This window comes from Melozone crissalis, unplaced genomic scaffold (assembly GCF_028551555.1).
Source record: "Melozone crissalis strain CALT ecotype California unplaced genomic scaffold, PUWL_Pcris_2 ptg000012l_1, whole genome shotgun sequence".
Lineage (NCBI taxonomy): Eukaryota > Metazoa > Chordata > Aves > Passeriformes > Passerellidae > Melozone > Melozone crissalis.
The window spans coordinates 9,618,658-9,633,413 of record NW_026535790.1 but is presented as its reverse complement, the minus strand read 5'-3'; the positions used below and the strand labels follow the sequence as shown (position 1 = coordinate 9,633,413).

The window sequence follows — 14,756 nt, the reverse complement described above, 5'->3', positions numbered from 1 at the left end:
CTATTCAAGCCTTAAACACAGATAACAGGAAATTAATCATTAAATGCAATATTAAAGCTCTAAGTCATTATCTAACAAAACCCAGCTTTGGTATAAGAAAAAAATATTTAAACTGGTGTATAACTTTAATTTTCACTAAAATCATCATATACGTGATGTATAAACATTGAAAATTAATATTTGGTTTATGGCATTGCCAGGGATTTGAATTCACATTCCATTCATTTTCAGAATTATTGTATTTCTATAAATGAGGTTCAGCTACTCCTTATCTTTATATATAAACATATTTATTTTATAAAAGTTTGATTGCTGCTCAAAGAAGTACAACACACAGTAAATTGCAATAAGAGAAGTTATTTACATGAATTCCAGGATGTTGGTATTGATGATAGGCATAACAAGGAAACCCTGCTGAATGCCTCCAAGTGCTCTTGTTTCCAACTTGAAGACTGCCTAAAATTATTTTTACTCCAAATAAGAGAATCATGATAAAAGCTCAAAATATTGCCAAGATTTAAAATTTAAAATGTTAATAAACAGACACTGACTTATTGTGGTGAAATCAAGTCCAAACTGACTATGTGTCTCATAGTAGGCCTTCCATGGGGGCAGTTCCAGGGATGCTCAATCTCACCCATGTGGGTGATCAGTTTTCTCATTTCCTGCACATTCAGTGCAGTTCCAATCATCACCTGCAAGCAAAGAAAAAAAAAATTAATTCTTTCATTTTTCCATTTGCTAGCTGACACAGACCAGAGCAGTACTTCAGCTACTATAGCAAATTCTGTACAAGGCATTAAAAATAAAAAACACCTTCAATCAGACAATCAGAAAACAAAACACAGCTCACAGTGGGTTCATGAGTGCATTAGTTTGGAACAAAATAAAAAACTAGCAGAAACATTTCCCAAGGTACATTAGATAAAAACATGAGGAACAGAAGGAAGGATATTAGCTGTTGACACTCAGCAGTAAATAAACTTGCCCTGCAATACACATGCAGATAGAGCCACCTGCACTACATCAGGAAATGGATTGATTTATTTATTTATTTGGACACAAACATCAGTGCAGTACTTACAGACTTCCTGCAAGCTCGAGAAGCAAACATCTGCCTGACCCTGGAGGGCCTGCACATCACTCCAGGGCAGTCACTCAACATGAAAATCAGCTCATCTATGTCTTGTGGCCCAAAAGTCCAGTTTTTGCTTGTTGGCAATGATACCAATTTAACTCTTTGAGTTACAGGAGCTGGAAGGTTTGCAATGACAATAAAGAAACAGAGAAGTACAAGAAATTACTTTTTTCTTGAAAGAAAAGCTGAGAAACTACTTCAAAATGTTATTATGATGTGATGTGCATATATATTAATGTTTAATCTTTTGATAGATGTAACTAACTAACCAAAGTGGTAACTATGGCAGATGTCCTTTTAACATCAACCAAACTCACCATTTTCATTTATGACAAAATCAAAGCCATTTTTTCTGAATATTTCCAGGTTTTCAATCAATACAGTTTCATTTACTGCTGTTAAATTGAGATTTTGAGGCCTGAAAGAGAGAAAAAAAGATGATGCTGCATAGATACACAGTGCAGAGCATTAAGGACAGATTTCAGAAACAACCTAGAAATAACTAATACAGAGCTCTGTAGTAAAACTTTTCACTCTGCTGTGTAAAAAAAGGAAATCTCACTAGATAACAGTTGCTTCCAAGTGTTACTCAGCAGATGAAGTCAGCTGGGCAGCATTCCTTGCTGCAGGAACAGTCTCCAATATCCTGCCACACTGGGGGAAATCTGTTTGACCACTGACTTGCTGCACAGCTACAACTGCACCCATGGAATTGATATTTCATGTAAGGATTGACTCTTGGAAACACAGAATATAAAAACCACTTGAGTCTCAAGTGTTCTGAATGTGTGAAATGCTACATAAATATAAATCATAGATATCCTTCTGAAACATTGAATTCAACTTCAAACATGTTATTGTTAAACACTGAGAATACTTACACTATCAGCTTCTGACCTTGGAGAACAGTGTGCTGTTGCAACATCTCAAAGTTGTATTTCTCATCAGTAGCATGTTGGTCAATTATGAAAAGATCAGAATTCAGCTTTGCTATTATAAACCCTAAATTGAACTGGCCAACGATTTCCATTTTTGCAAACATTTCTTTACTGTATACAAAAAAAATATAAAGAGATTATAAATTACACCCTTATCATTATCATGTAAAACTTAAAAACTTCTGTTTCTCCCCTGTAGAACACACTTTATATTTTAAAAAAAAATTTAATTTAAGCAGGATATAAATGTTGAAAATCTGCCAATGACCTATGAGGTCCTTTCTGGCAGAACAAAATCCATCATTAAGACAGGTTTCCCCCATTTGTGATAACAAAATTAGAAGCAGGCAATATGGCAAAGGCCCAGGTAAGTAACACTGAAGATGGCAGGGTGGTTTTGAAGGCAGCTGACATGTTTGCCTTCTTCTCACTATTAAAGACTTTCCTAACACATTTTTTTAAACCCAAATATTAACAAATCACAGACACTCACTGTCCCCTGACCACCTGAATGTAATTTATTTTCCAGGGATGTCTCACAAAATTTCATTCACACAAGGGAGGAATATGAGCTATGCAGTCTTTTCAGTGTGCTATCTGTCAGGAAATTTGGTGGTTCTCTGACTGAACTGCAATTTACAAGGCTGATCTAAGCCAAAGTTTTGAAGTCTGTGGCCTTTTTAGTGTCTTTTTCCACATTCTGTTTGCACTTAGTTCAAGTAGCTGCTCTGTCTCATCAAATAGATTTTTTTTTGTGACATTAAATAAAAAATGGACCCAAACCTAACAGGTATATGTAAGGCTCTTGCCCACCCTCAAGACAGGTCTTAACTTATATTTTTGCTTAACTAATTTTATTAACTGAGGAGTTAAATATATTAAACAAGTGAAAGCAGAAATACCTGATCTCTTTTCTTAATTCATCTTCTGCTACTTTATTGTCCCCAGGACTAATTTTTGCTTTAAATCTTCTGTAATTTTCAGTTTCTGTATTTTTCTGTTGTTGCTGTATTACCTTTTTTACTTTTTCTGCCAAAACCTTCATAGAGAATTCAAGAGGCACAATTTTCTTTTTAACTTCCACAAGTACATCAACACTGGTGTTCTTCACTTCAGGATATTTGTCTGCCTTGGAATCACCTGCTTCACTTTTAAAGTTTCTGCTTTTAAAACGTTTTACTCCTGGGGAACAACTATTGCCTTCTTGAGAAAACTTGTTTTGATCAGTCCAGTCATTCACTTGATCTAGCTCAGGTTCAGTGCCCAAGACCTGAACATCACAGTCCAGCGATTTCTTACTGCTCCCAGCAGTTTGAAGACATTCCTTCTCCATTTGTTCTTCTGTGCTACAGAATTCTTCCTCAGAATTAACTGCACTTTCACTATTGATGCAGCTTCCAGCTCCTGGTGTACTACATCCAGCATCTGACTCAGAAATACTACAGAATCCAGAATCTGAAGCATCTTCTAATTTTCTCAAGTGTTTCCTTGGAATTGACACCTTTGAGTCCAACTTCTGACAACTTTCAGCCTTCTTAGTCAAGAGAGCCTTTTGAATCTTTACAGTCCCCCCAGTGGTATCGAGTAACCTTTGTCTAGGGGAACTGTGCTGCTGTTTTACCTTTTTAGAGCTTTGAAAATTACTTTCTGTTGCTTGGTGGAGAGAGAATGACTCCCTTAATCTGGCAAGAGTCATTATTCTTTTGCCTTCACCACTTGGACTCTCAGTCTCAGAGTCAGACAGAATGTCTGCCTGAGGCTTTTCTGCCTCTTCAGGAAGTGTCTTCTTCAAGTTACCTAATGAAATCACAATACAGAGTATTTCAAGATTCTAAGTTAGCTGGAAACATAAATTAAATTATGTGCTTTAGGAAAAGGAATTAAAAGAGGTAGAAAAATAGCAAACAGCTCAAAGGAGCCCTGAAGCTTCAGACAATGAGTATAGGGCTGAAATGCATTAATATCAAACCCAGAAACAGTTACATCTTGAGGACATTTAATGACACTACTGAGAATGAGTTTGTAGTATCTTTTTAAACTGGAACAGTAATCAGTCCAATCAGCACATTTATTTATATTATCAAAAGAGTTTAATGACAGAGTGACAATGAAAAGTGAATTGCTCTTACACTTTAATGGTCACTATAAAATTCCATTGGCAAAGTGTTAAGGAGCTGGCAGAATAGGCACTTAGAGTGTATGGGATTTGGGTCATTAGAGGACTTCAACCCCATCAACTGCCAGTCCAACAAGGATTTTACTGAAGGTTAATTTAAAATAACAGTGTGAATCAGGCTACAACTGATTCTGTAGGTCAGCAAAAAGGAAAATTAGAAAATTAGGGTCGTGTTGAATGAAAGGAAGAGAATGAGATGATCTTGAAAGACTGCATAGTCACAAGAGAATCATCAATTTCTGTAGTTAACATAAAAGAATCAAAGTTTAAAACCCAATAAACTCATACTTAATTTTCATATTTTATTTATGACCCCTTAACCATTTTTTCTCAAAGACATTTTCATAAAAAAAACATAGGTCTCTTTTAGTATCTTGGGAGAAATCTTTTGCAAGCATTATCAATTAATTCTGTGTGAATTTTTTCCTCACAAAGTTGACTGTCAATCCTGCTGTGCTGGCATGTGTCATTTCCATAACAATCACTTAATAAGTTTGGGTCCTTCTTTAGTTTTGGTTTAATTTTTTTTTAATTTCTTCTTTGGGTTTTTAAAAACACATTTTCCCATCTTTAATTCTCTGCCATATATCTTACTGAAAACTTTCACATTTTGTGTCCTACCTGCAATGTCCAGAAGTTTCTGATTGACATTTAGTTTGTTAACATCACTACCAAACATCTCCATCAGAGAAGTCTTTAGAATTGCTAATAAAAACTTTTCCTCCTGAAGTAAAATCTGCCTTTTGTCAGGAGTTACATTGATGTCAACACACTCTGGAAAAAAAAGAAAAAAAGAACTGCTTAACAAATAAAATACAATGTTATTGCACAGAATTAGTTCTGGTTTGTTTGCCATTTTGTTGGCAAATCAGATTTAACTGTCTCAACATCCCAGCAAACAAACACATGATACAAGTTTTCTTGTAGTTAAGATGACCTTTTCCTCATCACTTAAGAAGTTATTTTTGAGTATAGAAAAGGTGGAGGGGAAAAATAGTGGAACCACAGTTAGAATCTATTTCTCCCTCACCAACAGAGCACTAAAAATCCCCAGAGTGCAGGAAGTCATACAGATGAAAATGAAAATATTCTCTAAATACAAACATCATTGAAGAATAAACTGTAATAGCCATTACTGAAGTTACTAAAAATTATTCAGAACGTACCAGAATCTACCCCAATATTAAGGACAACAAATGGATACTGGTGTTTATTGTGTAAGTGATAAACTTCATTCACAATCTTGACCACCTGCAAAAAAGGTGAAAAAAACCAATAAATTTCAAAAATATTATCTTCTATTTTGCACCAGTGTATATTAATTAATGTACTATAACATATTTGTATGGTTAAGATCTTGTTCACTCAAATAGACACAACTAAGATAGGAACTTGAGACAGAGGAACTTCTACTACCAAAAAACAAACATACACATGAGCTGCTAATGGTGAGGTTTCCAGAGAATATTGAGTTAGTGAGGCTGAGATAGAAAACAGCCCCCTCACCTTGGCAGGATCACAGGGCCGTTGGTTGATGAAGAAGAACTGTCTGTCTGTCGTGCTCCTTCCCACACCGTGATCACAGCGGGAAATGAAGCCACTGATACTGTTGGGTAAACAGTGTGAGAGGAAGGGAAATGGATGAGAAAAGCAAGTTTGGGGGGAATGTGCTTTATAAGGGGCTTAAGGAAACACTATTACACAGCACCAGTGAATATGTAAATACACATTTCCTCTCCCAATTCCTTGTCCGACAAAGGCTACTACAAAACTGCATTCCAGTATCTACTATGCTGTTCTTGGCTCTTTTTAATACTATAAATCACACCTCTTTATTTTAAATTTTGGTTTATGGTAAAGTGCCACAGGCAGCAGTGGTTTGTACTTTCCTAATTACCTATAAAGATTTTGTGGCATGTCAGCAGGGTTGAGTCCATATTCTTCACAAACAGCTTCACTAGGAAGAAGCTGAACAAAAGGAATAAGGCTCTGCAACTGAAAAAAAGAAAAAAAGGGAACAAAGTGAAACATCAAACCTACATAGATTTTTCCATTCTATTTTACTGTCATTTATTAGCCTTAAAATTTATTTGAGAAAAATGGTGGGTTTGGCTGACCAAGAGCTGACCAAGACAAATACTTAAAATATCCAAACCTACTAGAATAGCACTGTTCACTGAGAAACAGAGATATTCCTCTAAGAAATGCCTGTTTTCATTCTTTGATATCACAACCTGTGCTTAAGTTATTTCACAGACTCTTCCATTAAATGTACACAGGCAGAACAACAAAATGATTGACCGTTTGACATATATACGACCTAAACAAGTTTTATGCTAAAATAAAGGGCAAACAGAGTAATAGAAGTTTCTTTTAAAAGGACAATAAAACTATTAAAAATGTGTTATTTGAATCACTAGCTCCCTAAGAACAGTTACATTTACCAGAAACATTTTCCCAGTCATGCCACTATTATTTTTCTGCCATTAGAGCAGCTCCTATCAATTTAAGTATTCAATATTAAGAAACAGGCTGTAAGCTAATTATTCTATGTATGGGTGCTGTGGAGGGAAAAATTGTTTATCAACAGCCAGCAGCTATCAACCACTCAATATTTCTGATGACTGTAATATACAGTTGTAGGAAGGATGTTTTTGAGCTTCTTTCATCTCTGCTCTCATCTAGAGGATAACAATTCTTTTTACAGCTATTCCTTAGAAAGCATCACAGTCCACAGCTTTACAGGGGCTGGCTGCAATCCCATGTAAAGGTTATCCAGAATAAAACTCAGTTTCATAGGAAGAGTTTGCCAGAGTGGATATATCTGAGTTTTCTGTTCTCCAGTTAAGACTTTCACATGACACCATTTTAAGGATTTTTTAAAATCGCTTGTTCTTGTGACACACAGTCCATTTGCTGACACAACAGCTCTTAAGACTGGCTTCAGAGAGATATTAAGCCATAACCCCATCTCCTAGATCATTTCTAAAACATCTCTGAGCAGATCCAGGACTTTCAGATCCGTGGAGGCCGGGGTGTCTCTCCTCTGTCGGCCTCTGGGGTGCGCTGCAGACCAACACTCCATCCTCTCACACTGACTAAATATTAAAATTGCCTCTGCACAGCTACATCCTCTCTCTTTTCAATAACAAAAGCAATACCTGCTTTTGTCCAAATACTGCTCCAATGTTCTCCTTTAAACTGGGACTTCCAGCAGTGGATATCACACAGCTTTTTTTCCCTTGGCCAATTTGATTAGTGCAGTTAATCCTCACTCCTTTGGAAATAATACAGTAGGCCTGCAACAGCTGGACCATCTTTGCATATTCCTATTAAAGGAAAAAGAAAGTTCAAATTCATATGAAATGTCTCTTTTTGAAACACAAATGTATAAACAAAACATTCAATATCTGCAGGTAACAAAGGGGGGAGTTTTATCCTTAAAATCTTTACAAACTAAATTTAAAATATATATATATGAAAAATAGTACTTTAAAAATAAACAGGATGTTTACAAGACATATTTAGCCAGAACACAGCAGTCCCTAATTTTAAAATACAGATAAGTGATCATGGTATGGATTCTTTTCAAAATCTGAAAATCTGAGAATGTACCTTTAAGTCCAAATATTGCAAAGTAGAAGAGAAAAGCATACAAGAAGACTTTTGTTATTTGATTAAGATGCAAGACAGGCATGAAATAGGCTGTAATCAGTCCATTCTACAGAGAAGTGAATTTCATTCAGCAGTGAATGAATTCTGTGGGACAATGCTGCTTTGAATTGGGAATTTCTGACCTTTTTGATGTTTCTATGGAACTCTTTGTGCCTCACTGGTAAGGTGTAAAACAACTGCTGGATGCTGACAGTGGTGCCCTGCTGCCGAGGGAAAGGAGTCCTCTGGGTAATTCTGCCACTGTGATCAAACACCAAACGGGTCCCAACCTTTGCTGACTTGTGACAGGTGAAAATGGTGACATCACTGGTGGGAGGAGAGAGGCAACAGAATTATCCACTGAGCACCATATTGTCTTATCTATTCCTCATGACAAGCAGCATAGAAACTACAGCAATACTGTTAATTTTATTAAAACAACTCTTCCCCACACACAACCAAGAACCTGCTCTTTAGAGTAGTGTAACATTTCCCTAGCTACACATTCTTATTTGTATCCCTTTCATCCCACTCTTATAAAACTCAGTGTTAAAATCCAGTTTTGCTGAACACTATATTCACTAATAGGTACCAGCAGCACTGTGTACAAGGGCTGATTTAAAATCTACAGTTGGTCTGAAAGAAATTTAAGTACAGCCTTAATGAGCTACAACCTAACAACCAGCACTTAGATATTACAGTGCTTTACATCAAATACTCATGCAAATACACAATCCCACCCTGTAAAGATCTGCATCCTTAAGTAACACCAAATTTTGTACATGAAATGACCAATTAGGTGCTTAGAAACACAGAATAATTTTGTTGGAAATGACTCAGAATGTCATGTAACCTATTGCTCAAAACTGACCTGACAGTCAGGAACTGGAAGTTTCCAAAGCCCCACTTTGTCAGTAATGGTAAACTGAAAGGGTGCAGTGCTTTTGTGCATACAGTAACTTCCTAAAACTAATAAATAATATTAATTACCTTAATGCACACAGTGAACTCAAAGCTTCACCTCGAAACCCAAATGTTTCAACATGTATTAGATCAGAAAAATCTTGTATCTTTGATGTGTAATGTTTCAGAGCTGGAAAAAGATATTTCAAATTTATATTTCACTTCAAAGTGCCACTGGTCTATGCAAGTACATTTTGTATGCATATCAAGAAGCAAAACACCTTCTGTATTATTCACTGCATTTCACATAACGATTAAAGACAAAATACTGCTTGCTTTCCCTTTTTCCTATAAACAAGAGCTCTTTAAAATCCTCAGATGCACCTGCCATTTCACATTTACATCACAGATTTATTCAGCATTATTGCTATAAGCTGCACAAGATGCCTCAGAGCAGGACACAGTACCTGCCTGTACTGCTGCTGGACCTGTCACAGACTTTGTCCTGCCAGAAATCAGCAGCAGCCTGTGCTGTGCATGGGGCACAGAGGACAAGCACAAGCAGCAGCACCCCTGAACTCTCACTGTGCTGGAACAGCAGCACACTGAGTTTCTGATGAACCAAAACTGCACAGTGAACACCAAAGTTACTGAGGAATAACCTATGGGGAAAAGATTCCGAGGTGTTTTATCAAAAGAGAAATGACAGTATTTCTGCTGCAGTGGTTAGATTCATCAGCCAGTGTTGTTTCTGCTCCCATTTTGCGCAATTCCAGACTAGCAAATGGGAAGTTTGACAGGCAGGGCAATGTCAGTTCCCCTTCAGCAAATACTCAGGTTTATAATTCACCTTCCCAAAGCAGTCCCTTCCACACAGCTTAACTCCTTCAACAATGACAAATGATTAAACATTAATTAATCCACATGGATTTTTAAGATTTTCTCCTCTGTGATTATTTCTATTGCTTGTGCCACTTAAATAAGCAAAGAAACTAAAGACTATTTCTGAGTTACAAGAACTATAACCACAAGAGAACTACAGAAGATCAAGAAGAAGAAGAACTACAGAAGAACAAGAAGTGTTGCTTAAGTCTTGCAGGTAACACACACATTATGTAAAAGCCAAGTGCCCATTAAATATGATTAAACTAAATGCTCACATCTAAATTAAAAAAAGATTTCAACTTACTCAAGCCTTCAAAGTTTTCCTCTTCCACTCCACCTCCATTATCTGAAACTTCTATCAGTTCTGCCCCATGATCTTTAAGTTTTATATCTACAAAATTGAGACATAAAGTATATTAATTCTTTATGTTCGCACATGGTGTTTGGTATCAATTTTCCACTTGAAGTCAATTTTTCAAATAATAACTTTCCATGTCAAAATTGAATAATAACAGAGGAAAAAAACCCTAACCCCTGACAGCTGTCAAAAGTTAGGTCAATCTAATGCAAACCAGTCTGTAGCTCCAGATAATTCAGCTTCACTGAACTTCTGTCTGAACAGAAGTTTTCCCAATTATCCCAGCCAGCATCCTGGATGCTCTGGAAACCAGCCCTGCCTTTACCCAAGGCCAGCGGCTGGCACAGCCTGATCATCACTGCTGCATGGAACAATCACTGTTTTAGTGGCCAAAGGGTCACTAGAAATTAAATAACACAATCTCACATGCTGCTAGGAATGCAGCTGGAGTCTGGGAACCAGAATGTTTTATTAACCTGAAGTGGAAAATCACTGCAAAGATGCTTGGCCCAAACAAAAAATATTTGCCCAGATTGGTTAACACGCACTCGGTTTTGAGGGAAAAGACGTGCTTTAGAGCCTATGGAAAGTTATACAATTTAAGGAAGAGTTACCGATGTTGGTAGCTCCGGCATCCAGGCTGTTCTCCACCAGCTCTTTCACGGCAGTGCCGAGGTTCAGCACGACCTGCCCCGAGCAGATGCGATGCACAGACCGGCGGTCGATGGGCCGGATGGCGCCGGCGGGCTGCGGGCTGGGGACAGAGGGACAGCAAAGCACGGGCAGCGGTGAGAGCGGGCAGAAACCCCTCAGGCTTCCCCAAGCGAGCCGGGAGGGGAGGCAGGAGCCGGGGGAAGCCGGAACCGCGGGTACGGCCCGTGCGAGGAGCGCGGCTCCCGTGAGGGGAGCAAAGCGGCCTGGGCAGGGGGTGCGAGAGCGGGGACCAGGGCCGGTGCCGGGCCGGTGCACACACTCACCAGGGCGCAGCCGCCTCCATCGGGGCCCCGGCGGGGCGGGACGCGCCGCGCTCTCCTCACGCTCCCGCCCCGCTCGCTCAGCGCCAGGAGCTGCCGGAGCGCGCCCGCCCCACACGGACGGCGCTCCTGGCCCGGCGGCGCAACCCCGCCCACCGTCCTGTGGGGACGCGCTCCGCAGCTCAACGCCGGCCAATAGCAGGAGGCCGTACGGGCGAACCCGTAGCCCATTGGGTGTGACGCGTGTCAATCACGAGCAGCTCCGCCAATAGGCGCGGGGGTGGGCGGGCCGCCGGCGGCGGAGCGGGCGTGCGGCGGGCCGGGAGCCGCCATGCCCGCGATGTACAAGGTGCGGCCGCTGCACAGCGCGGCGGTGCTGGCGGAGCACCTGCCCAGCTGCATGTACCCCCTGCCCAACCTGCACCGCGCCCCCGGCACCGCCGCGCCGCCGCAGGTACGAGCGAGGGGTGGGCGGAAGGACCTGCTTGGGCTGCGGCCCGCGGTGCTCGCTCTGGCGAGGTCAGGCTTGCGGCCGCTGGGCCGGTGTTCCCTCCGGTAAGAGCGCCAGCTCCGATAGGGACCGGGAAGAGCCTCCGGTGCCGGAGAGCTCCCGGGGCCGAGTCCCGTCGCCTCAGCCCCCAGAATGGGCCCTGGCTCCAGCTCGCCGTAAGCGGCGCGATCGAGGGTTAAATAAAATCAGCGTTTTCAAGAATTTCTCTGTAATGTTTTTAAAGCCTTCCGCAGTTCTCATTTTAACTTTCCTGGGCTCTCGCGTGTCTCCCTGTGGCGGTTTTTTCTGTTTGAATGGCCGTGCTGAGCTCCCTGCCGGCCCGGAGAGCGCCCAGCAGGCCTCGCTCCGTCCTGCTGCATCATCGCTCCGCTGCCTCAGCTCGGGCTCCAGCCAGATACACTCCCTCAGCTTCTAGTTTCAGTTTCTTTTGCCTTAAATAAGGCAAAACCGCAAAATACTGTGTTACATAAGTTTAGCTGAGCAGCCTCTCTCCAGTGCCAGGAGTGCTTGGCATTCTCACAGGCCACTTGTGGCCATCCTGGATTTGCCGTGCCCTCACCCAGCTCGATGGTGGAGACACTAAGAAGGAGTAACTTTGGGGCAGAACTTTACAGAAATGCTAATGAAATACTTTCCCATTGCAAAGTATGGAATTGTGTACTAACTAAATAATGGCCACTTAAGAGGTCTTCCCTTGTCTTGGCTTTGATAATATTATGTTAAGTGGATATAAAGATTTTACTTGGATACCTTGTTTATCTCTTCATCCATGATAGTTTGGGTTTATTTAACCCTTATGCAGGATGCTTAAAAGTACGCTATTTGAAGATTTTTCTTTAATATAATTTTAAGCTTGTAGACTTAAAACCTGCCCCAGGAATATATTTTTCATCTTCTTTTAAAAGAGATTGTAAGATGAGATGCTTGTGAGGTAATACAGATTAAAAGGTGCATTGGTATTAACATGTAAAGCCCAAGGTCTTTTTTTTCCACTGTAATTTATATTCTCTGAAACAAAGACTGAATCCATCCATCTAAACTTGCAGGGCTTTTTACTTTCATTAACTACCTGATTTGTCACAAAGCTTCCTTGTTTGGCCACTGTACCACAGACTTACCAACTTTGCTCTTCTGGGCTGAAAAGAACCTGACAAGCTGTCTTTGATTTTTCAGTCATTGTTCAGCACTTCACTGCCAACTCTTTGTCTGATTTTGACTGTGTTACAGAGTTTGCTGTAATGGTTTAGAAGCATCTATTAAGCAGGAAGATTTCAGAAATTTATTAAATATGCCATTTCACCGTACTCATACAGACAAGAGACTACTGATAGACACAAGCCCATGGTCTGGCTATTTGTAGGTGTTTAGTCTTTCAAAACTTAACCTTAAGTGAGCTGTAGACTATTTTGACACTGAGTTGAGTGAATGTTTACATGGCCTTGCTTTTTCCTCTCCTGTAGGAGGAGGTTGACCCATCACTTCAGGCACTTGAATCCCGCCAGGAAGAGATTCTGAAGCGCTTGTATGAACTCAAGAGTGCTGTGGATGGACTCTCCAAGATGATACAAACCCCAGATGCTGACTTTGATGTAACAAATATTATTCAAACTGATCAATCTTCTCCTTTGTCAACAAATGGAGCAGATTTAGATCTGATGCTTGGAAAGGTGAGTTTAGTTGAGCAGCTACAGTGGCACTTTCTCAACATTCCATTTTCAGGGCTGGAAGGGGGCATTAAAACCTGGGACATTCAGAACTCAGTACACAACCTACAATTACCATTTAATTACATGTCAAGGAAGGAAGATGTTTAAAGGTTTAAACAAGTTTTAAATGTCCAAGCTTGAATTTATTTACTTTAATATCCTTAGAATTTCAGGTATACACGTGCATGATTTTGTACATTCTGGTGTCAAATGAAAGCAATAGTTACGAGTATGATCTGGAATGTGTCTTACCTGCTGAATGTTTTACTTTCCATTCAGGATTATGGAGCCCTGAAAGATGTTGTCATCAATGCAAATCCTTCTCTACCTCCACTATCACTGTTAGTGATACACAGTCTGCTTTGTGAACGGTACAAAATATTATCAGCTGTTCACACACATTCATCAGTGAAAAGTGTGCCAGAAAACCTCTTGAAATGCTTTGGAGAGCAGACTAAGAAGCAGCCACGTCATGAGTATCAGTTGGGCTTTACTCTGATTTGGAAAGATGGTAAGAAGGAAATTTGTAGATCAATATTTTACAATAGAAGAGAAAATGAAAGTTGTGCTATAAACCCTTGCACACAGATGCCTCATTGTCCCTGTGCTGGAATATGGTGGATATGAAGAAGCAGGAAACATTTTTGTTCTCTTTTCATAGCAGTGAATCAGGCTGGGCCAGAAGAGGAAGATTCTGGTTCATAGTTACTGCTGTTAAAATACATGTGGCATTGACAGGGTTGTTTTTTTTAATAAAAATTTTTTTTAGTTTCTACAAATAAGGTAGCTACAAGAGAAATTATGGGGGAGATTTGGCTGAATTTTTCAGAAAGTGATCTCTTTATGCTACAAGACAGAACTGTACATCAGGTTACTGATAATAACAGTGGTGCTGCATCACAAATGTTCATGGAATTACCATTCTAGTTAATTTCTTTACTATGTTGGATTCACTTTTTTTTCCCCTTCTGTTAATTTCAGTTCCCAAACCCCAGATGAAGTTCAGCATTCAAACCATGTGCCCCATAGAAGGAGAGGGGAACATCGCTCGATTTCTCTTTTCCCTGTTTGGGCAGAAGTACAACGCAGTTACCTCGACTCTGATCGACAGCTGGGTGGACACAGCCATGTTCCAGCTGCAGGAAGGCAGCAGCAAGGAGAGGGGAGCAGTGCTGCGCTCCATGAACGCCGCCCTGGGCAAGGGCCCGTGGCTGGTGGGCACTGAACTGACGCTGGCCGACGTGGTGGCGTGGAGCGCGCTGCAGCAGACGGGCACTGCCAGCAGCGCCCCGGCCAACGTGCAGAAGTGGATCAAGTCCTGTGAGAATCTGGCACCTTTCAGCTCTGTGATGAAGCTACTCAAGTGAGCCCCTACCCTTCACAATGATGTCGTTTTAATCTTACTCCACCTCGTGTCTGCTGTAATGTTCGAGTCCTTTCTGAGATGTATTTTAGGTATTACAGTTGGACAGAATCCTAAAATAATAAAAGCATTACAGCTGCCTTTTGGGTG

The 14,756-nt window shown here is 40.3% G+C and overlaps 2 protein-coding genes across 2 annotated transcripts; one reads left to right on the top strand and one right to left on the bottom strand.

Annotated features, from left to right (window-relative positions):
- Positions 1-316: 316 nt before the first annotated feature.
- PMS2 (PMS1 homolog 2, mismatch repair system component) lies at positions 317-11,114 on the bottom strand. Its single transcript, XM_054270683.1, has 15 exons — positions 11,030-11,114; positions 10,667-10,806; positions 9,999-10,085; positions 8,897-8,999; positions 8,050-8,233; positions 7,414-7,581; positions 6,150-6,247; positions 5,759-5,858; positions 5,419-5,503; positions 4,874-5,026; positions 2,979-3,873; positions 2,020-2,187; positions 1,456-1,556; positions 1,085-1,254; positions 317-695 (listed from the first exon to the last, which is right to left on the bottom strand). Exons 1-15 carry the CDS (start codon positions 11,047-11,049, stop codon positions 552-554), a joined length of 2,616 nt encoding a protein of 871 aa, XP_054126658.1. The 5' UTR covers positions 11,050-11,114; the 3' UTR covers positions 317-551.
- Positions 11,115-11,325: 211 nt separating this feature from the next.
- Positions 11,326-14,746, top strand: AIMP2 (aminoacyl tRNA synthetase complex interacting multifunctional protein 2). The gene is made up of 4 exons (XM_054270926.1): positions 11,326-11,480; positions 12,998-13,204; positions 13,523-13,754; positions 14,225-14,746. The coding sequence occupies exons 1-4, from the start codon at positions 11,358-11,360 to the stop codon at positions 14,608-14,610; spliced, it is 948 nt and encodes a 315-aa protein (XP_054126901.1). The 5' UTR covers positions 11,326-11,357; the 3' UTR covers positions 14,611-14,746.
- Positions 14,747-14,756: the final 10 nt, after the last annotated feature.